General features: G+C 41.4%; 1 protein-coding gene across 1 annotated transcript in view; it reads right to left on the reverse strand.

Moving 5' to 3' along the window:
- Positions 1–24,553, reverse strand: part of LOC130366478 (M1-specific T cell receptor alpha chain-like) — a gene marked incomplete in the record, with an annotated part of 208,212 nt that overhangs the window by 2,081 nt on the left and 181,578 nt on the right. Inside the window, 3 exon segments of the mRNA XM_056568948.1 lie at positions 647–685; positions 2,003–2,275; positions 21,735–21,767. Coding sequence (XP_056424923.1) covers positions 647–685; positions 2,003–2,275; positions 21,735–21,767 — 345 coding nt within the window.

Below are 24,553 nucleotides of genomic sequence, written 5' to 3' on the forward strand. Positions count from 1 at the left end.
GACATTGTTAGCTAGTGTTGCATTTTACTAATATTATGTTCACACATCGTAAACTGAATAGCAAAATACGTCGGTAAAATAGGAATAAAATATGGAAAAGTGACTGTCTAATAAAATACAAACATCTTCTTAGACATACATACAGTGTAAAATATACTTTAAAAGGGTACTCAGGCGCTAAGACATCTTATCCCCTATCCTTTGGATAGGGGATAAGATGCCTGATCGCGGGGGGTCACGCCCCCTCACATAGGCTTGCATTGAGGGGGCGGAGCGTGACGTCACACTGGGGCTGGGCTGTGACTTCACAATGCTCGGCCCCCGTGATCGCCAGTAATCAGACCGGGAGCAAACGTTCTCCGGGGACTGATTCTAACGGGTGGTGCATGCAAGATCACGGGGGTCCCCAGCGGCGGGATCCCCACAATCAGGGTTCTTATCCACTATCCTTTGGATAGGGGATAAGATGTCTTAGCGCCGGAGTACCCCTTTAAATAAGGGTACTTTAAAGTAGTACTCTTGTTTCAACAAAAGTTTATTCTATTGTGCAGTGACACTATTTTGCAATATTATTTCTTCTGTTACTCTATATAGACTCTTACAGCTTCTATGACATACCATGAAAGGCTTTTTGAAATTGACTTACTTGTTTGTAAACGTTCATTGACAGCAAGAGGTGTTTCATCTGAAAAATATAACAGTTAGTTGTAGTTAGCTGTTATTCAAGTTATTGCTTAGTAATATATTATGTGTTATTCTAAAAGGGTATGCCTGTCCTAGCGACTCAATAAAATGCATTCACATTTCTTTTAAAACTGACTGTAACTAAAGTTGGTTGGTGACAATGGGAACTAAAGTTCTTCCAGTGTGATTAATGTGCAAACAATGTGTAGAAGGACTAGGTTCATTTTTTTCAGGCATGTTTTATTTGTAAAAATGCGTTCACAAAATCGTGGGCAAATTGCCTCGGCTATTTTAACAATGTTCTCTGTGAAAGTCTACGCGAAATTGGTTGTCTTGTCACTAATTTACGTGGCTGTAAAAAATAGGTCTGTATTATTGTGTACACAGACAACCACTTTACCATAGACTTACATAAAGCACATGTGGGCGCATATTGGCCCTCATTTACTATTCTAAACCCGACCTCTTTTGTCGGGTTTTTTTGTCGCATCTTTGTCTGCGCCATGTGCAGACATCGTGCGCCAGTCTGCGACACTATGCAACATTTTTTCCCGACGGACCCGATGTGGATTCTCCCAAACCCGAAAAAGGGGTGTTACCCGACATTTCTGAGCTTTCCCACGTATTTATTAAGGTTTCCAACCCGAATTTGTTGAATTGTTGTGGATTTTTTCCCGACAGCTCAGAGGAGTTGGAAACCAAAACCAACAAAACCCACGTGCGACAAACAGGATGCGACATAATAATAAATACCAGGGGAAAAAAGCAGTCGGGTAAGAAAGCAAGATAGACTTACAACCCGATTTTCTTAGTAAATGAGGGCCATTGTCTGCGATTTTACCGACACATTTTTTTAAAATGAAATAGGCCTGAAAAAACACTGTGTGAACCTAACTTTATGGCTGTATTGCTGCATCCGAATAGATCAGTGTCATACTCTAAGTATTAAAGGGGTACTCCGCTGCTCAGCATTTGGAACAAACTGTTCCGAACACTGGAGTCGGCGCCAGGAGCTCGTGATGTCATAGCCCTGCCCCCTCATGGCGTCACACCCTACCCATCAATGCAAGTCTATGGGAGGGCGTGTGATGGCTGTCACACCCCCTCCCATAGACTTGGATTGAGGGGGTGGGGCATGACATCATGATGGGGCATGGCTATGACATCACAAGCTCCCGGAGCCGACCCCAGCGTTTGGAACAGTTTGTTCCAAACGCTGAGCAGCCGAGTACCCCTTTAAGTTCTTACATGAGCCAGTATAGTTCCCAGATAGATAGATCCTTATACTTTATGAACAGTGTAAACATATGTCATTTACCTTCCGGGGAGACAGCGTTTTCATCATATTCTACTTTACAGGCGCGGTTCTTGTCGTGATTGTCGTTATCCCATAGGACTGCACTGTATCTCCATACATCAGTAGTGGACTTATCCAGCACAGCTTCATCATTCAGTGTTATAACCTGGTCATCTACCTTCAATGTTTTATTTGGGGATGGAAAATCAGTAACCAGGCACACTGTGTCCGGGAGACCCTCTTCTGACTTTTCAGACTTCAGCTTATACACGGAAGGGGTTGTTCGGGCTGTTTCTGAAAAAAAAAAGATGGTAAATTGTGTATACTAAATATACAAATGTACAAAACAAATCACAGGTACAGGGCTAAACCCATACCCCCATCAATAGGAACATACACTCCAAAGAGAAGAAGCAGTGCTTCTATGTTTCAAATGTATGAAACAGCTTCACAATCTTCCATATTTGATTCCCCTACTGTCATATGTGGAACAGTTAGGGTGCCGTTACATATGTCTGGGAATCTGACTCCGGTTCCCTTTGGCACAGTAAAAAAAAGCACCAGAGGGAACTTATGAGTGAACTTATCCCATTCAGATGGGACACCAGAATGCTGTACAGGCCAGATGGGGCAAGCACATCTCCGCTGAAAAAACTGGGTGCTGGACCATGCCACAACTAATGCACTGTGTGGGATTGCCCGACATACATAACGCACCATTAGAATATATCTGTCACGATGCCGGCTGGCAGGTAGTGGATCCTCTGTGCCAGAGAGGGATTGGCGTGGACCGTGCTAGAGGATCGGTTCTAAGTCACTACTGGTTTTCACCAGAGCCCGCCGCAAAGCGGGATGGTCTTGCTGCGGCGGTAGTGACCAGGTCGTATCCCCTAGCAACGGCTCAACCTCTCTGGCTGCTGAAGATAGGCGCGGTACAAGGGAGTAGACAGAAGCAAGGTCGGACGTAGCAGAAGGTCGGGGCAGGCAGCAAGGATCGTAGTCAGGGGCAACGGCAGGAGGTCTGGAACACAGGCTAGGAACACACAAGGAAACGCTTTCACTGGCACTAAGGCAACAAGATCCGGCGAGGGAGTGAAGGGGAAGTGAGGTGATATAGGGAAGTGCACAGGTGTAAACACTAATTGGAACCACTGCGCCAATCAGCGGCGCAGTGGCCCTTTAAATCGCAAAGACCCGGCGCGCGCGCGCCCTAGGGAGCGGGGCCGCGCGCGCCGGGACAGAACTGACGGAGAGCGAGTCAGGTACGGGAGCCGGGGTGCGCATCGCGAGCGGGCGCTACCCGCATCGCGAATCGCATCCCGGCCAGAGGCGGTATCGCAGCGCCCCGGGTCCGTGGAACCGACCGGAGCGCTGCAGTGAGAGGAGTGTAGCGAGCGCTCCGGGGAGGAGCGGGGACCCGGAGCGCTCGGCGTAACAGTACCCCCCCCCTTGGGTCTCCCCCTCTTCTTGGAGCCTGAGAACCTGAGGACCAGACTTTTGTCCAGGATATTGTCCTCAGGTTCCCAGGACCTCTCTTCTGGACCACAACCCTCCCAATCCACTAAAAAGAAGGTTTTCCCTCTGACCTTTTTAGATGCTAAAATTTCTTTGACGGAGAAGATGTCCGAGGAGCCGGAGACAGGAGTGGGGGGAACAGATTTGGGAGAGAAACGGTTAATGATAAGTGGTTTAAGAAGAGAAACATGAAAGGCATTAGGAATACGAAGAGAAGGAGGAAGAAGAAGTTTGTAAGAGACAGGATTAATCTGGCGCAAAATCTTGAAAGGACCAAGATAGCGTGGTCCCAACTTATAGCTAGGGACACGGAAGCGGACATATTTGGCGGAGAGCCATACCTTGTCTCCAGGGGAAAAAATGGGAGGAGCTCTTCTTTTCTTATCCGCGAATCTCTTCATGCGTGAAGAAGCCTGTAAGAGAGAATTTTGGGTCTCTCTCCATATGATGGAAAGATCACGAGAAATTTCATCCACAGCGGGCAGACCAGAGGGCAAGGGGGTAGGGAGGGGGGGAAGAGGGTGACGGCCGTACACCACGAAAAACGGGGATTTGGAGGAAGATTCAGAGATTCTGAAATTATACGAGAATTCGGCCCAAGGTAGAAGATCTGCCCAGTCATCCTGGCGGGAGGAAACAAAATGTCGTAAATAGTCACCCAAGATCTGGTTAATTCTTTCTACTTGTCCATTGGATTGAGGATGGTATGCAGAAGAAAAATTTAATTTAATCTTGAGTTGTTTACAGAGAGCCCTCCAGAATTTAGACACAAATTGGACGCCTCTATCCGAGACGATCTGCGTAGGCAACCCGTGAAGACGAAAAATGTGTACAAAAAATTGTTTAGCCAACTGAGGCGCTGAAGGGAGACCAGGAAGAGGGATGAAATGTGCCATTTTGGAGAATCGATCAACGACCACCCAAATAACAGTGTTGCCATGGGATGGGGGTAAGTCAGTAATAAAATCCATACCAATCAGAGACCAAGGTTGTTCGGGAACAGGCAGAGGAAGAAGAAAACCAGCGGGCTTCTGGCGAGGAGTCTTATCCCGGGCACAGATAGTGCAGGCTCGCACAAAGTCCACCACATCAGTCTCTAGAGTCGGCCACCAATAGAAGCGAGAGATGAGTTGCACAGATTTCTTGATGCCCGCATGACCTGCGAGATGGGAGGAGTGACCCCATTTGAGGATTCCGAGGCGTTGGCGTGGAGAAACAAAGGTCCTTCCTGGAGGAGCTTGCCTGATGGAGGCTGGAGAAGTGGAAATCAGGCAGTCAGGAGGAATGATGTGTTGAGGAGAGAGTTCAATTTCAGAAGCATCTGAGGAACGAGAGAGAGCATCGGCCCTAATGTTCTTATCAGCAGGCCGAAAGTGAATTTCAAAATTAAATCGGGCAAAGAACAGAGACCACCTGGCCTGACGAGGATTCAGCCGTTGGGCAGACTCGAGGTATGAGAGGTTCTTGTGATCGGTGTAAATAATAACTGGAAATCTTGATCCCTCCAGCAGATGCCTCCATTCCTCAAGTGCTAATTTAATGGCTAGAAGCTCTCGATCCCCGATGGAGTAGTTCCTCTCCGCCGGAGAGAAGGTCCTAGAAAAAAACCCACAAGTAACAGCATGCCCGGAAGAGTTTTTTTGTAGAAGGACAGCTCCAGCTCCCACTGAGGAGGCATCAACCTCCAATAGGAAGGGTTTAGATGGGTCAGGTCTGGAGAGCACGGGAGCCGAAGAGAAGGCAGACTTGAGTCGTTTAAAGGCGTCTTCCGCTTGAGGAGGCCAAGACTTGGGATCGGCATTTTTTTTGGTTAAAGCCACAATAGGAGCCACAATGGTAGAAAAATGTGGAATAAATTGCCTGTAATAATTGGCGAACCCCAAAAAACGTTGGATGGCACGGAGTCCGGAGGGGCGTGGCCAATCTAAGACGGCAGAGAGTTTATCTGGATCCATTTGTAGTCCCTGGCCAGAGACCAAGTATCCTAGAAAAGGAAGAGATTGGCATTCAAACAGACATTTCTCAATTTTAGCATAGAGTTGATTGTCACGAAGTCTCTGAAGAACCATACGGACATGCTGGCGGTGTTCTTCTAGATTGGCCGAAAAAATTAGGATATCATCAAGATATACAACAACACAGGAGTATAACAGATCACGAAAAATTTCATTAACAAAGTCCTGGAAGACAGCAGGGGCGTTGCACAGGCCAAAGGGCATGACCAGATACTCAAAGTGTCCATCTCTGGTGTTAAATGCTGTTTTCCACTCATCCCCCTCTCTGATGCGGATGAGGTTATAGGCGCCTCTTAAGTCCAATTTAGTAAAGATGTGGGCACCTTGGAGGCGATCAAAGAGTTCAGAGATGAGGGGTAAGGGGTAGCGGTTCTTAACCGTGATTTTATTAAGTCCGCGGTAGTCAATGCAAGGACGTAGAGAGCCATCTTTTTTGGACACAAAGAAAAATCCGGCTCCGGCAGGAGAGGAGGATTTACGGATAAAGCCCTTTTTTAGATTCTCCTGGACGTATTCAGACATGGCAAGAGTCTCTGGGGCAGAGAGAGGATAAATTCTGCCCCGGGGTGGAGTAGTGCCCGGGAGGAGGTCGATAGGACAATCATAAGGCCTGTGAGGAGGTAGAGTCTCCGCTTGTTTTTTGCAGAAAACATCCGCGAAGTCCATATAGGCCTTAGGGAGACCGGTTACTGGAGGAAGCACAGAGTTACGGCAAGGGTTACTGGGAACCGGTTTTAGACAGTCCTTGGAACAAGAGGGCCCCCAACTCTTGATCTCCCCAGTGGACCAATCCAGGGTTGGGGAATGAAGTTGAAGCCAGGGAAGTCCAAGGAGAATTTCCGAGGTGCAATTGGGGAGGACCAAAAGTTCAATCCTCTCGTGATGAGATCCGATGCTCATTAGAAGGGGCTCCGTGCGGAAACGTATGGAACAGTCCAATCTTTCATTGTTTATACAATTGATGTAAAGGGGTCTGGTGAGACTGGTCACTGGGATGTTGAACCTGTTGACGAGAGAGGCCAAAATAAAATTTCCTGCAGATCCAGAGTCCAAGAAGGCCACAGAAGAGAAGGAGAAGGCAGAGGCAGACATCCGCACAGGCACAGTAAGACGTGGAGAAGCAGAGTGGACATCAAGGATTGTCTCACCTTTGTGCGGAGTCAGGGTACGTCTTTCCAGGCGGGGAGGGCGGATAGGACAATCCCTCAGGAAGTGTTCGGTACTAGCACAGTACAGGCAGAGGTTCTCCATGCGGCGTCGTGTCCTCTCTTGAGATGTCAGGCGAGACCGGTCGACCTGCATAGCCTCCACGGCGGGAGGCACAGGAACAGATTGCAGGGAACCAGAGGAGAGAGGAGCCGAGGAGAAGAAACGCCTCGTGCGAACAGAGTCCATATCTTGGCGGAGCTCCTGACGCCTTTCGGAAAAACGCATGTCAATGCGAGTGGCTAGGTGAATAAGTTCATGAAGATTAGCAGGCATTTCTCGTGCGGCCAGAACATCTTTAATGTTGCTGGATAGGCCTTTTTTAAAGGTCGCGCAGAGGGCCTCATTGTTCCAGGATAACTCAGAAGCAAGAGTACGGAATTGTACGGCATACTCGCCAACGGAAGAATTACCCTGGACCAGGTTCAACAGGGCAGTCTCAGCAGAAGAGGCTCGGGCAGGTTCCTCAAAGACACTTCGAATCTCCGAGAAGAAGGAGTGTACAGAGGCAGTGACGGGGTCATTGCGGTCCCAGAGCGGTGTGGCCCAAGCCAGGGCTTTTCCAGACAGCAGGCTGACTACGAAAGCCACCTTAGACCTTTCAGTGGGGAACTGGTCCGACATCATCTCCAAGTGTAATGAACATTGGGAAAGGAAGCCACGGCAAAGCTTAGAGTCCCCATCAAATTTATCCGGCAAGGATAGTCGTAGTCCAGAAGCGGCCACTCGCTGCGGAGGAGGTACAGGAGCTGGCGGAGGAGATGGTTGCTGGAGCTGTGGTAGTAACTGTTGTAGCATAACAGTCAGTTGAGACAGCTGTTGGCCTTGTTGCGCAATCTGTTGTGACTGCTGGGCGACCACCGTGGTGAGGTCAGCGACAACTGGCAGAGGAACTTCAGCGGGATCCATGGCCGGATCTACTGTCACGATGCCGGCTGGCAGGTAGTGGATCCTCTGTGCCAGAGAGGGATTGGCGTGGACCGTGCTAGAGGATCGGTTCTAAGTCACTACTGGTTTTCACCAGAGCCCGCCGCAAAGCGGGATGGTCTTGCTGCGGCGGTAGTGACCAGGTCGTATCCCCTAGCAACGGCTCAACCTCTCTGGCTGCTGAAGATAGGCGCGGTACAAGGGAGTAGACAGAAGCAAGGTCGGACGTAGCAGAAGGTCGGGGCAGGCAGCAAGGATCGTAGTCAGGGGCAACGGCAGGAGGTCTGGAACACAGGCTAGGAACACACAAGGAAACGCTTTCACTGGCACTAAGGCAACAAGATCCGGCGAGGGAGTGAAGGGGAAGTGAGGTGATATAGGGAAGTGCACAGGTGTAAACACTAATTGGAACCACTGCGCCAATCAGCGGCGCAGTGGCCCTTTAAATCGCAAAGACCCGGCGCGCGCGCGCCCTAGGGAGCGGGGCCGCGCGCGCCGGGACAGAACTGACGGAGAGCGAGTCAGGTACGGGAGCCGGGGTGCGCATCGCGAGCGGGCGCTACCCGCATCGCGAATCGCATCCCGGCCAGAGGCGGTATCGCAGCGCCCCGGGTCCGTGGAACCGACCGGAGCGCTGCAGTGAGAGGAGTGTAGCGAGCGCTCCGGGGAGGAGCGGGGACCCGGAGCGCTCGGCGTAACAATATCTCTCCACATTAACTGAGTATTGCCTTTTGCTCATACACTTTTGTACAGGGTACTGTAAGGGAGATTTCATCTTTGTATGCAAAAATATATATATATATACATAATCCAGAATTTTCAATTTTTGTAAAATTACATTTTCTAATCTTTTTGAGTAGATTAATATGGTTGTGAATGTTACGCCCAATATTTTTTACAATACTTTTTAGGTCCAGCTAAAACTTTATTTCCCTGCCAGTAATGCTAGTCAGGCCAGCGGTGAGATACCAATAAGCCAACAGTTTTGTTGCTGCTCTTTGCTTTGGCCTGAATGGGTACCCCATGGATGCATTATATATGATGTTAATAAAACATATGAAAGCAACATGTTTATTAGTAACATAGTAAAATGTTTTCAAAATAAGGATTTAATATTATTACTTTGTGGTTGAAACTTATTTAGACAGACAGACACAACAGTTCCTCGTCCAAATTCCAATTTTTCTATACTTTCATAATCACAATGGCAAACCCCCTTACCCTATGATTAACTTCATGTCTAACATCTATGGGTAGTTGTGCAGCACTACACTTGTTTAACTACAATTATCTATCTATCTCTCTATCTGATATATATTATAACAATGTACCCCCATCATAATTTCAAATTATAAATGTTCATAGCAAAGACCAATCCTTTCCCAGTTACAAGTTACACCTAAAACAAATTCTTTCCAGCAAAGATCAAACTTGCTTACCATCAAGCTAATAAAACTGTAATTTGTAATAACTGTAAGGATATGTTCACATCATTAAGAATATGGGAGTACTTAATTCACGGTCGTATTTTGAGCAGATTTTGGGGGGAAAAAACTGGGCGGCTTATTTTTGCAAGGTCGGTTTTTGCAGCTTATGCATGAAATTATGGCCGTGAATTATTAATATCATATGTGAACATACCATAAAACTAAACAAAATCATCAATTTTTAGCTGATATTCCAAGATGTTGTTTGCCTGCGGCATAGGGGCTCATTCACACAGTTTTGCGTCAATGGCATCAATAGTGTTGGTGGACATCAGACTGACCCTCTCTGTATTATATTTAATAATAAAGCTGCACAGAAATGTAAATCTCCATCATCAATTATTTATTCAGTTTAACCAAAAGAATAAAAAAGACATATATGTACAAGACTCCTAATACAACATCAGAAAAATTATAAAATAGAATAAAATATATTTACATACCGAGTGTAATTATCAGCTTTGTCCCAGAGCCAAAAATCAGTTTCCCAGCCCCACTAAACACACACAGTGTTAGAGATGCCCACAATAATATCTTCCTCTTAATGGCCAGCATAGGCTGACGGCCCATACTATACACAGGGCAATTATTAGCCCAATAGGCCAATAAGATCGGTGCTTGCTATCAGCCCATCTAATAGGGCCCTTACTTATAACTGTATTAGTATGGTATACCTATGATAGAATTCTTTTTAATCTGTTCTAAGGAATATCATTTTTTACGGGACATGGGAAAAACGTTCTGAAATAATTTTGAGAATGTTTATATAAAAAGTATAGTAACTAATAACATTGCAATCACAAACTCACCGGGCACCACCAGGAGTTTTGTTCCTCCCCCGAATATGAATTTACCATAATTCGTATTTGCACTGTGTTTGATGGCTTGGCAAGAACACACAGACACATGTACAGAGATGCATGGCTTCACATGATAATGTGTATTGTTGGATTTAGGATGACAATGTAAACGGTTATCTGATTTATTAGTTCAATTTTAGCTTTTTAATGAATTATTTAGATTATAACATTTGTGTTCAATAACATCTCTGTATTTACTATAGCAAAGAATGTAATGGTTTTGTACATCATAGCAACTATTTCTTTTTATTGCTGTAGTTTGTTCAAATAAAAAAATGATTTACTTTTTTAATAGTCTTAATTAAAAATCTACTATTGTTTTGTATCTACAGTTTCTCTACAGACCTATGTGTCTTCATAGTAACAGACTACAAACTTTGTAAGGTCAGACATTGCAGTCATATTGACTAGGCCCTACTTTCTTGCTAATGTACTATATGTGGCAAGTAGGGGACATAAGGAAGGGGGATAAGATTATACTGTGTGTGCAGTCAGTTACCGTTAAGATCTACCATATTATCAGTGCATTATATGTATTAACTAACAGTACTTGTACAAGTATTAGGGAAATCTGAACCTCCACATTCCTAAGGCCCCATTTACATTTTGGGGTATATCACCAATATACATTGAGATCCCAGATTCCTGGCAAAAGGAATAGCATCATATACCTCAGTTTATTGACTTTAGACCGAACATAGTTAACTAGTTATTATGTTTAGAGTGTTTCCTCAACATATACTATTTTTCTTGGAGGACTCAAAAGTGCAGTTGACTAAAGTTTGCATGCATAGTCACTTGTAGACTATGTTCAGTCTATTAAAGATACTAGGCCTATAGTGGGTACACTGCAGCATGAGCAACATACCAGGATAACATGAGCTGGTAAATAAATTAAGTAATATATTTTTCAGTTTTAAGGTTAATGTTTAGGTAAAATATTTTCCACTGTTGTTTTGGTCACCTACATTTGAAGGTCACTGAAGAATAAGCATTAAAGTGGTATTCTGGACAAAAATATTTTATCCCCTATACAAAGGATAGGGGATAAGGGGGGCTCCCCGCGATCAGACACCTAATCCCCTATCGTTTGGATAGGGGATAAAATATTTTTGCCCGGAATACCCCTTTAAGAGTTGTATGTTTTGGATAGAAAAAGATGACATGGAATATCAGGTGGACTTTGGACACAGGAGACCTGGGCTGAATGCACTGGCAATAGTTTCTTAACTTGAATGGTGGCGATATGTAGGGGTATATTTATACAGCATCAAATTTGCTGGCGTGAAGTGCACATTTAATAGCTGAATCTCCATGTGCACCCGTACCAACAACCAATATTAAAATGTAGACATAAATCAATTAATTTATATACATAAAATGTTTGAAAAAATTATTTTATGCCTATTTTTGTAATTACCTGCCTGAACAAACAATGTCCCTCTTTATCTAAAGCACTTACCAATATTAACTATAAGTTTTGTACCAGATCCTAAAATAAGTTTTCCATATCCAATACCAGTATACACAGTAATATGCACATGTGCAAAAAGACATATCTGAATGAAATTAGGGTCTTGGCAGATTGGTATCCACTGACATCTTCATTCGCCTCATAATAGTTAACCAGACTGCTTAACTATTCATTCAGAATGGACTCATAGATTCAAAACTAAAAGGTACCTCAGCTTGCATGTCCTAAGTAGTGATGAGCGGTATTGCCCATAGTCAAATTTGCGATATTTCACGAATATATAGACAAATATTTGTCCAATATTCACGAATTTCACGTATTCGTTATATTGCATATTCACGTTTTCGAGGAAGAAAACAGTGAGGGGGAGGGCAACTTTACCATTGCTAAAGATGTAGTTGATACCTCTGACAAGTGACAACCTCTGACAAGTGTGTTTGCATCATTTTAATTGGTCCACAAGTGAAAAGAAGGAATATGCGAATATGCAGGGAAAAATGAATATTCGTAATTTTGAATATATAGCGAATAAATTCGCGAATTTGTGATATTCGCAATAAAAATTCGAAATGCGAATATTCACGCCCAACACTAATCCTAAGGTCATAAGTGTTCCAATCCCGACCAATCGCTAGGATTAGCGGGCAGAAGTATATGTATACTTCTCCCCGATTGCTGTCACATGGCACAGAGCCGAGAGAGAACACGCTTTCCAATCAAAACTTTTCATATGTCTATTTGACATATGAAAATGTTGTTTTCCATAAGAGTGCACCTTTAAGGCCAAAGGTATAGTAAAAATCATATTTATGGTGTTACGAGTTGGTTATAGAATAAAAATCAATAAGGCTGGGTTCACACCTCGTTTTGTACTTACGGCTCCCGTATACGGTTGGGTGGGGGGGGGGGGGGGTGGGCGGTGCTTTATCGCGGTGCCCGCACTCAGCCGTATATGGGAACCGTATTTAATGCATGTCTATGAGCCGACCGGAGTGAACCGCAGCCTCCGGTCGGCCTTTTTTTTGGCCATATGCGGTTTCCCGACTGCAGGCAAAAACGTGGTCGACCGCGTTTTTGCCTATGGTCAGGAAACCGCATACGGCCGAAAACGCAGCTGACCGGAGGCTGCGGTTCACTCCGGTCGGCTCATAGACATGCATTAAATATGGTTCCCCTATATGGCTTAGTGCGGGGGCGCCGCGATTAAGCCCCGCCCACCCCTCCTCCCAGCCGTATACGGAAGCCATAAGTACAAAACGAGGTGTGAACCCAGCCTAAGTGATCAAAAAAAAAAAAAAAAAATAAGCTTGTACTGTTTGAATGTATTTCTTTTAATTTAGGAAGAAATTCTAATCCATTGCCAATCTTAATCTATAGTATTACTATTCTGTGCTGTCCTTTAAATATGCAAATACTTAAGAATTTATTAAAAATACTAGAAAGGCTACTCACCTGGCTTTACTAACAGTCTAGTCCCTTTTCCAAATAAAAGTTTGTCATTGACATTATCACAGTGACACGGGCTATAGCATGAATGTATTATAGAACTGTATAGCAATGAGTGACTTCAAATGCCTTCATACTGACCAATACTTTGGATTGTTTGCCGCTTTTTTTTATTTTATTATTATTATTATTATTATTATTATTATTGTCATGATTACTGATATATTGGGATAATATTATAAGGAATAACATAAACAGATTCTGTTTCTAGATGTTATTTGTAGAAATTATTTTTGCAATTATGTTTTTGTTAGTATTTTTAGCTCTACCCACAATGCTTTTAGATTTGGTCACTAGACCTGCGGTCAGGCCACGGCTTGTGTCCGTAATTAACAAAAATAAAACATAATACACATTGGGGGTCTGAACACCCAGACCATGTCCAGAGCAGGAGAAAATCCCCATAGCAAACCTATCCTGCTCTGGACAGTTCCTGACATGGACAGAGGTGTCAGCAGAGAGCACTGTGGTCAGAGAGAAAAGAAATTCAAAAAGAAAAGAACTTCCTGTGGAGCATACAGCAGCTGATAAGTACTGAAAGGATTAAGATTTTTATATAGAAGTAATTTATAAACCTGTTTAATTTTCTGGCACCAGTTGGTTTAAAAAAAATGTTTTCCATCGGAGTAACCCTTTAAGGGGTTCTCTGTTACATTTATATAGTTAGGACCATACTGTAATTCTGATATTTACCATATTTTTCGTCCTATAGGACGCACCGGCGTATAAGACGCACCCAATTTTTAGGGGCACAATCTAAAAAAAATTAAGATTTTTAACCCAATAGTGGTCTTCAACCTGCGGACCTCCAGATGTTGCAAAACTACAACTCCCAGCATGCCCGGACAGCCAACGGCTGTCCGGGCATGCTGGGAGTTGTAGTTTTGCAACATCTGGAGGTCCGCAGATTGAAGACCACTGCAGGAGGAGGTAATACTCACGTGTCCCTGCCGCTCCGGACCTGTCACTGCTGCCCTGGATGTCGCTCCATCGCTGTCGCCGTGTCCCCGTCGCTCCGGAACGTCTCTGCTGCCGGCCGGGTATCCTCGCTCTCCGTCGCCGCCATCATGTCGTTACGCACACCGACGCACGTACGCGACGACGTGATGACGAGGAAGGAGAGCGCCGGCATACAGGGGATCCCTGAACGGAGAAGACACCGAAGAGGCAGGTAAGGTCCCCCTCGGTGTCCTGTAAGCACTAACCCGGCTATTCAGTCGGGCTGTTCGGGACCGCCGCGGTGAAATCGCGGCGGTCCCAAACAGCCCGACTGAACAGCCGGGTTAGTGTCACTTTCCCTTCAGACGCGGCGGTCAGCTTTGATCGCCGCGTCTGAAGGGTTAATACAGGGCATCACCGCGATCGGTGATGTCCTGTATTAGCCGCGGGTCCCGGCCATTGATGGCCGCAGGGACCGCCGCGATAGGGGTGTATTCGCCGTATAAGATGCACCGACTTTTTACCCCCAGTTTTGGGGAAGAAAAAGTGCGTCTTATACGGCGAAAAATACGGTATATGACCAATTTATTTTTAAAATAAAAGAGTAGTCCAATAAAGACTGTGTGGTTGTTAATAACAGTACTGTTATGTACTGTAATACTCACCGGGCAACACAAAGAGAGATGTTCCAGACCCAAATATCAGCTGTCTCCCAGTATATTCACACAGTGATATGTTCTTTTACACTAGACTCTAGAGCACTACGGGCTTTCTTGTAGAGGGTTTGCCTACTACTTGAGTAGAGTTTAGGTTAGATTTAAATGGTGTTACAGATTGTTGTGAAAATGTGGGAGCAGCTAACAAGCTTATATTTGGTGCAGGGATCACACACATTTTCTTTGGGAATATTTTTTATTTTTTTTAAAGTTTTTTATTAGCTTGTTGAGCCAAATGCAGATGGAGATTCAAATGAAATGGAAAATATAAGGGAAATACCGCTTTTCTGCTGGCTCTTGAGCAATAGTTGGCTGTTGTTTCTCTTTTTTAGTTTTTATTCCGGCACAGTAATACCCTCAGCCAGTTCTATTCCCTGGAATGTCACTATGCACGATATAAACCAAAAGGAAAATGTTCTCATGATAAGTCTGGGTCCCAGAAGTCTGATCACTAGAGGTCCTAATGGAATGGTGTTACCTAGGGATACATTTTCCCCTGGAAAACATATTTTTTTTTAATCAACTGGTGCCGGAAAGTGAAACAGATTTGTAAATTACTTCTATTAAAAAATCTTAATCCTTTCAGTACTTTTCAGCTGTTGTATGCTCCGCAGGAAGTTCTTTTCTTGTTTAATTTCCTTTCTGTCTGACCACAGTGCTCTCTGCTGACACCTCTGTCCATTTTTTTTTAGAACTGTCCAGAGTAGAATAGGTCCTGCTCTGGACAGTTCCTAAAATGGACAGAGGTGTCAGCAGAGAGCACTGTGGTCAGACAGAAAGGAAATTAAACAAGAAAAGAACTTCCTGTGGAGCATACAACAGCTGAAAAGTACAGGAAGGATTAAGATTTTTAATAGAAGTAATTTATAAATCTGTTTAACTTTCTGGCACCAGTTGATTTAAATTTTATTTCCAGGGGAATACCCCTTTAAACATTTCCATCCAACCCACTGACTCATTGTCTACTCATACATGCTCGAATATTGCCCTAATATCTAGGCAGTGCATATTTATGTGAACAGCGTAATTTTGGGTCTAGTTCCAAAATGAAAAACATCAAAATAAAAAGGAACATGTAATGTAATACTCACTGGGTAACACGATAAGAGTTGTTCCGGATCCAAATATGAGCTTCCTAGCACTATATTCACACAGTGATATGTTCCCTTTCATTAAACTCCATAGAACTAAAGGATTTTCTATGTACATAGCACGGCCTGTACTTGATTAAAAACTATATTAGGCTTACAGTACTTGGTGTCACAAATACTGTGATTGTGTGCCAGTATCAAATATGGGCTTGTTACCTGCTTCCCAAATTCCACACTAGCTTATACCATTGAAATAATACATCACTTACTTATGGACCACTTGGTTTGTTTCCAAAGCTAATCTTTAACCCAGTGTTTACCAACCAGGGTACCTCCAGCTCTTTCAAAACTACAACTCCCAGCATGACCGGACAGCCTTCGGCTGTCCGGGCATGCTGGGAGTCGTAGTTTTGAAACAGCTGGAGGCACTCTGGTGGGGAACACTGACCTATACTAAAGCAAGACCCTTAACTGAGCTCTATCAATGATACTTACATTTCTAAAACCAGCATAAATATCAAAGAACTGAATTGTCCAAAAACATTAACATTTCTATCTTTTTTTCTAACATATTTTTATTTATTGTGTGTGAACATGGCCTGGAGGGGATTTATTGTATCATTAGGCTGTGTTCACACTATTATGGAAACATTTGCAGCTTGTTATGTGTTTGGGCCCGCTCCTGGTTTTGACTAAGATACAGACCAAAATACTATGGGGGAGATTTATCAAAACCTGTCCAGAGGAAAAGTGGCTGAGTTGCCCATAGCAACCAATCAGATCACTTCTTTCATTTTCAAAGAGGCCTGTGATTGGTTGCCATGGGCAACTCAGCAACTTTCCCCCTGGACAGATTTTGATAAATTTCCCCCTATGTGAATCCAGCCTTAGGTAGGTAGTAATGCTACGATAAAGTGTATCATATTAACTCTGTACTGACCATATTAACTCTATACTTACATAAACAGTATGGGGGACATTTATCAAAGCATTTAGTAGGTTTTTTTTGCTTAAAATTGTCGCAAAAAAGTCGCACTTGCAACAACTCTCTTTTTTCTGCCACTTTTTGATTGTGCAGTGTCCTAAGCAAAAAAAAAAAATCTTGCTTACCAAAGCAAAAAGTGATTTTTGACTTGCAGTGGTCAGATTTATCAAGTGTGAAAGTCGCAAAAAAGTCACATTACATGAAAAAACCTACTATATTTACTCCAGCTCAGACATGGAGCAGAAAAAGCCGCTACTAAAGCTAAAAAAGAAAACAAATTGCTTACATGAAAGAAATTTATCAACAGGCTGAAAGCAGTTGATAAATAAGTCGCACATGAGCAAAAAAATTGTAAGAACAAATAACAAAAAAAAAAAAAAAAAGAATACATAAGCAAACATTGCTAAATGTCCCCCTATATAGTAATATAATATACACTCACCAAAATTCACAATAAGCTTGGTTCCTTTTCCAAATGTAACCTTTCTGAGGTTATCACACAGTGAAATCCTACATAGCAAATTAACACGTACAGATAATATACGTGCCTTTGTAAACATAAAAGTATCACGCATGCACAAAAGATAGTAATACAGGTGTACTTCATTTTGAGCATTAGATTATCTCAATTAAATGAGATATGTAGTATAATAGAACAAATTATTTCTAACTTATCATTTTATTGGAGAATTTGGGGGAATGTTTGGATTGCAATGGTTAAATACACCATTTAACAGTAAAAATGCCTTATCAATATACACTCTTTATTTATCCCAACTGCTCTTCACGGGTGTGTTCACACATTTAGGTTTTTAGGTGCAGTTTTTGAATACAAAACCAAGTATGGATTGAAATAAAGGAGATGTCTATGGCTATATTCACACAGAGGAAGAATTCCTAAGAAATGTAAAGCCCATTAAGCTTAATGGGATTCTACTGTCCCATTCACACAGCAGAAATTCCGCATTTCACAAAATTTGAAGACCTGTCTTTAAATTTTGGGGAATTGCGGGTGGAATCCCATTGAACTCAATGGGGCTTTGTTGAATGGAATTTGTGCAGAATTGTGGAATTCTGCTGTGTGAACATAGCCTAAGAGTACTCACACTCAGCTTTTTGTGGTACTTTTTAAGTTTTTTGAGCTAAAGCCAGAAGTGGATCCAAAAGGAAGAAGTATAAGTCTTTCTTATCTATTTCCAATTTCTTTTAAATCCACTTCTGTCTTAGGTTTAAAAAAAAAACTGAATGAAAACTGCAAAAAAAAACAAAACAGTGTATGAAGCCTCTTATAATCCTTACCTGGGTAAGCTTTAAAAACTACATAAAAGAGATGAATGTTGGAACACACCCTACAGTATCTCCTATAACATAGTTTAATATGCATTAGACCATAGGATACAAGACCGTGAATTTTTATGGGTCATTTAAGTCCACCTCCAGAGTTCTTTGTTATATTTAATTTGAAATATTGTATTGTAAACAATTATATATATATTGTTATTCTAAAAGATACCAGATATTTTCTTAAGAATAATATAATATATCAAAGTAGACTTACTGATATTTACAGTTAACTTAGTTCCTTGTCCAAAAGTAAGCTTGTTAACGTTATTACACAGTGATATACTGCAGGGCAAAAATACACACACACATACATGTACACACACACACAAACACACACCTACATGTATACACTCATACATGTACCCACACATACATGTGTACAAACACACACATGTACACACACAAACACATACATGTACACACACAAACACACACATGTACACACACAAACACACACATGTACACACACAAACACACACATGTACACACACAAACACACACATGTACACACACAAACACACACATGTACACACACATACATGTACACACACACACACACAAACACACACCTACATGTATACACTCATACATGTACCCACACATACATGTGTACAAACACACACATGTACACACACAAACACATACATGTACACATATACATGTACACACACACACACACACACACACACACACACACATACACAGGTTTTCCTGTTTTGGGAATAAATACATTTTCTTAATTAAAAACAAAACCCAACACAAAAAAAATATACTAAATCGTTATGGAAGCTATTAAAAGACTTATCTTCTGTCATGTATATTCGTTTACCTATTGGGGATGTTTACAATTAAATATTAGACTATCAAGCAATCCTCAATCCTCAAGGGGGGGGGGGGTTCCCATTGTTGATTCATGTTAATCAAGAGATAATATTAATCTATTTTGTGTTACTTACATACTCTTGAATTGTTGTATACCTACATCAAAACTTTCTATTGCCATTTGGATACTGAAACAGTAATATAATAGCGGAATGAATGAATGAATGAATGAATAAATACATAAATAAATAAGATAGTTAAAATTAAATTTAGGAAGAATTAACATTTGGATCAGCAGGACTAACTTGGTATGACATTCAGCTTGGTCCCTCTTCCAAAGATTATCTTCCAACCATCAGTATTCCCACATTGAGAAGACTCATTACATTATCCTTTCAAGACAGAACTAGAGTGGATGAAAAATCCTGTATGTATACTGTACAGTGTATATAGGGTATCTAACGTTATGTGTACCAATATTGCCTTGTTGCCAAGTGTGCCGTAACATGAATATATCTCAATATCTCAATTGTACTGATAGCCAGTGAAGCATCTGCCCTTCCTCAGCCCCAACCTATGCTACCAAAAGCAGTGTGACCAGCACCATCCTTCCAGTTCCCACTACTTTGTGACAAGAATATGGTTGGTTATATATGGTGATTTTTTCATGGAATAACCATTGTATCCCACTCTTTCATTCAAGGAATTGCTATTACACAACATTCGGTCTACTTCTTGTCCTGCATTTTGTATTGTTTGTATTGTTTTTTTTTGTTACAATAATTGTTAGCAAAAAATCTCTAAAAACCTGCAATACCCAATAGATAGTAATGGTAATACTTACTAGGCATCACTATGAGGGTGGTTCCTGATCCATAGATCAGTCTATTCGTATTATAGTCACACAGTGATAGGGTCCCTTTCAATAAGTCAATAGCACCTAAAGTTTCTTAGTGCAGATATCTTGAAAAGTAGTTGCATAAAGGATAGATTAGCCGTATTACCAACCCATTATAGTTGTCATATACATAGGAAGGTTTGGGGTTTGGTCAAGGGATAGTCCACTATATGTCTATCATATACATTTATCTACTGTAACTAAATCCTATTGAGTTTACTTCTCCTCATATTGATATGAACCTGTTCTGAATCTCCTCTATCGGTTCTTTAGGGTGTTGCCAGTGTGTATCTTCCTGGTATTTCAAAAATCAATACAAAGATTACAAATAATAATTTGTAAAGTATATTACATATAGAATGGTAACCTGAATTTATTTTTAAATATAGCATGGGTCCTGTATTTTTAATAAATAGCAGCATCTATGCTGCATTATTATATGTATAATTTTAAATAAATATAATATTAACTATGCATATACTGCATTCAAACATACATTCCCAAAGTATTAAAAGATATATGCAAAACGTATTTTAACATTTATTCAGAAACATAAATGGTCTTATTTTTAATAAACCCAGTATTATTTTGAGTAAAAATAACTAATAACGGATCAAACCAGAGCTAGTAAGTCTTGACTTACAGAATTTGAGCACTGTAAAAACCTTAACGCTAATTTGTACATGGTGAGTCTCATATACCCTTTAATATATATATATATATACATATATATATATATATATATATATATATACATATATATTTCATTATTATTATTACTTTTGCTCTGTGTTGCTGCATCCTCCATTATAATATGTGTCTTAATAATCATGTAAACTCACCAGGCTTCACCATCAACTTGGTTCCGTGGCCAAATATCAATTTCCCTGTATTGGAAGCATCACACTGATGCATTCAATGACAAGAACATGGTTAGGGGCAGGGGTATGCCAGCCATTAACACATATCCCATATTCACAGGGTAGGAAATAAGTGTATTAGTGTTCTCGGATATCTCCAACAGCTCCAATTGACAACTAATGAAGCCTCTCCATTCCCATGAGAGAGTTGGGAGTGCATTTTCAAAATTATGTGGGGTGCCACAGTTTGAACCTTGTGCGAAAGTGATAAGAGTTAGTGACTGGAATACCCTTTTTCTGCAATTGAGCTGTTCTTTTAATACACTGATACTTTGAATTAAAGAAAATTCACTTATTACTGTATTAAAAGTCCCTTTCCCCTTCATTTTGTCCCATGAGCTAACAACATACTAAGATGTTATTATAATACATAATAAGAATGGTTTATAGTTATTTATATGTAGATAAGAAACTTACTAGGATTGACATTTAACTTTGTGCCTGATCCAAAAGTCATCTTCTGTCCATAGTTATTGGCACTATGACACATGTTACTACAATAACCTAGACAAATATCCTGTATACACATGCTAGCAGTAAGTGATAGATAGCATTGGCTTACAACAAAAAGTTAGAAACATAGCAATGACTATTGTGTGTGGGTGTTATAGTCTCTAATTTTTACTATGCTTAAGACTATGATTTTATAATCTATTCTAGAACAGACTAGTTATTGGATTGTAAAAACTCACATTTATAAGGGACAACAACGGCCCATATGATGTCCTTAGACCAATTCAAATGGGATTTTCCCCCCCTATAAAGGAACATTGAAATTGCTTGAAAGTTGCATAAGCTTGGTAGACCCCATGTCAATGTGGAACCATATCCTTATCGGTCTTATAGGTGGACACATGAGGAGGAAAACTATTGGGTCCAACTGATGGAAAATTGATATGCTGTAAAGTTATCTCTAGGCCCTGATTTACATTTTAGAGTAAAATGGCATTGCAGGTATGTGGATGTCTGAACATTATTTGACTTGGCCACATCACCTATAAGTCATATATGCTATATTGATCAAGTTAAGAATATTGAGGATACTCACTGGGCATCACAGTCACCATGGTTCCTCTGCCAAAACATATCCTAACAAATACCTATGAAGTATATACAAAAGTGACATCCTGCAGACTATATCATAAAACTTGACTGTCTGCCTGACTGGTTTACTGAACTGAAATATTACAGAAAAGACTAAATCTAAACCCCCGGTAGGACATTTGATCATGGGAAGCTATTTAATATACATGTCAATGAGGTTTGGGCTCTGAGACTCTAGCCTATGGCTGAAATGAAGGGGCTGTACACTCTTCTAAGCCTCTTGCCCAATCTGTTCCTGTTAGCTTTACTCAATAGCAGCACCGACTTTTCATTGCAGTGATATGTGAGGGTCACAGTACCTAGACCTTCACAATACTATATTCAGACATATAGATGGAAATTGGAACATTTCCAATAAGAGGAGACTACATCGTTTTAAACATAATACTATGGGATTGGGGTACCAGTATATAAATCTGTTGATACCTTTTAATGGCTAAACTAAAAGGATGATGACAGATATCAAGCTTTTGAGACTACTACTAAGGTCTCTTCTTCAGACATGGTTTAACCCATTATCTTCATGTATGATATTTTAAGGCGCTGTCACATATATGTACGGTGATCTGGCTTTGTAAGGAGATGGATTACTGGCCATAACTGATGCCACAACTCATGGCAAAGTTCATCATTTGTGCATGGTCTGGTACATTCCTTTGTCTGGAATGTCTGGCACCCCTATTGAGGTGTCGGATAAATCTGGGCCTGTCAAATAAATGGGATCAGTTTGATAATCAGTTTCCCTCTGGCGCGTTTCTACAACGCCAGAGGAAAAATGAGCTGGATCGCCGAACATTTGTGACTGCACCCTTATAGTACCTTTTCCCAGTTTAAGGAGAAGGGAAGAGTTTTTCATTATTTCACTCTATTCATGAAACTGTATGTTGGACATATTTTGTAGAAATCCATTAAAACAAAATTCAGAATGTCTTTTAAGTTCCATCAGTTACAAAGATTAGATTGGATACTCATAAAACACTTACCGGGATTAACCACTAGTTTTGTGCCAGAGCCAAATGTAAGTTTGCCATATACTTCAGTATCACAGTGATATACTGTTATACAATATGTGTTGTAACCCTTCATACACTTTATTATGATTGGAGCTCTGTTGCCATTACTAGTCCCTTTGCAGATACACATATGGTTTAGACCTAGGGCTATGTTTGCACAGTTTCTTTTTAGAGTATTTCATTTTAAAAAAATGCGTCTGCAAAATTGCGTCTATATTTTTAACATTAATGTGCTATATGTAAGTCTATGGGAAAGTGGTTGTCTGTACATACAATATGTAAAAAATGCGGCCACAATTTTGTAGCCGCGTCAAATGTCCTATTTTGCCTTCTGCTACAGCTACTTTAAATGGCGTCAGTAAGGAAGGCCAATCTCCTGCTACTTCGAATGCTAACAACCATCTTCTTTTCCATGAAAATGCTTAATGTCAGTGTGTCACCAATGTGCAGTATTTACATAATATATAATCCTAATATACAGTATAACAGAGAGCAGTAGATTTATGGGAAGATGTCAACAGTAGCAATTTCCTTGTCCCACCCTTGGGACGACTGACATGGAAAAGGATTTAGGAGTCTTAGTTAACAGTTAATTTAGCTGCAGTGACCAGTGTCGGGCAGCTGCTGCCAAGGCTAATAAAATCATGGGGTGCATCAATAGGGGCATAGATGCCCACGACAAGGAAATAATTATACTGCTGTAGTCAGACCACACATGGAATACTGTGTACAGTACTGGGCACCAGTGTACAAGAAAGATATAGTGGAGCTGGAGAGGGTTCAAAGACGGGCAACCAGGGTAATACGGGGAACAGGAGGACTACAGTACCCAGAAAGATTATCAGAATTAGGGTTATTTGGTTTAGAAAAAAGAAGGCTTAGGGGTGACCTAATAACTATGTATAAATATATTAGGGGACAGTACAGATCCCATGATCTATTTATACCCAGGACTGTATCTATAACAAGGGGGCATCCTCTACATTTAGAGAAAAGAAGGTTTCTACACCAGCACAGATGGGGGTTCTTTACTGTAAGAGCAGTGAGACTGTGGAATTCTCTGCCTGAGGAGGTGGTCATGGTGAACTCTGTAAAAGAGTTCAAAAGGGGTCTGGATCCATTTTTGGAGAGTAATAACATTACAGGTTCTGTATATTAGATTTATAGGGACAGAACGTTGATCCAGGGATTTATTCTGATGCCATATTTGGGGACGGGAAGGAATTTTTACCTCTAGTATGAGGGTTTTTTACCTTCCTCTGGATCAACTCAGTAGGGACTCATTAGGGATATAGGTTGAACTTGATGGACTCTGATCTTTTTTCAACCTTATGAACTATGTTACTATGTTACAGTTCAGGTTTTTATTTGCAACCATGGAATACAAAGCCAGGAATGGATTTGAAAAGAGACGTCTCGGTCTTTATACATGTCCTCCATTTCTTATTTGTTTCTGGCTTTGATTTCAATAATTGCAATTAAAAACCTGAACATGTGAACACAGCCTCAAAGAACAAGAACAAAGAATTGGGAAAGAAGAGCAGAAGGCTATTCCATTATTTCACAAACTCTACTGGACCTATACATGGTATTTTAGAGAAAAAAACCTTAGAGCTGTCACACACTTATACCTGGTTTACCCATCTTTGTTGGGTACATTTTGTAGGAATCCCATAAAACTAAAACTAACTGATGCTAGAACTGATCCCATTCATTTGAATGGGACAGTTCCCAATCATCCAGTGTCTCA

Source organism: Hyla sarda, chromosome 1 (assembly GCF_029499605.1).
Source record: "Hyla sarda isolate aHylSar1 chromosome 1, aHylSar1.hap1, whole genome shotgun sequence".
Lineage (NCBI taxonomy): Eukaryota > Metazoa > Chordata > Amphibia > Anura > Hylidae > Hyla > Hyla sarda.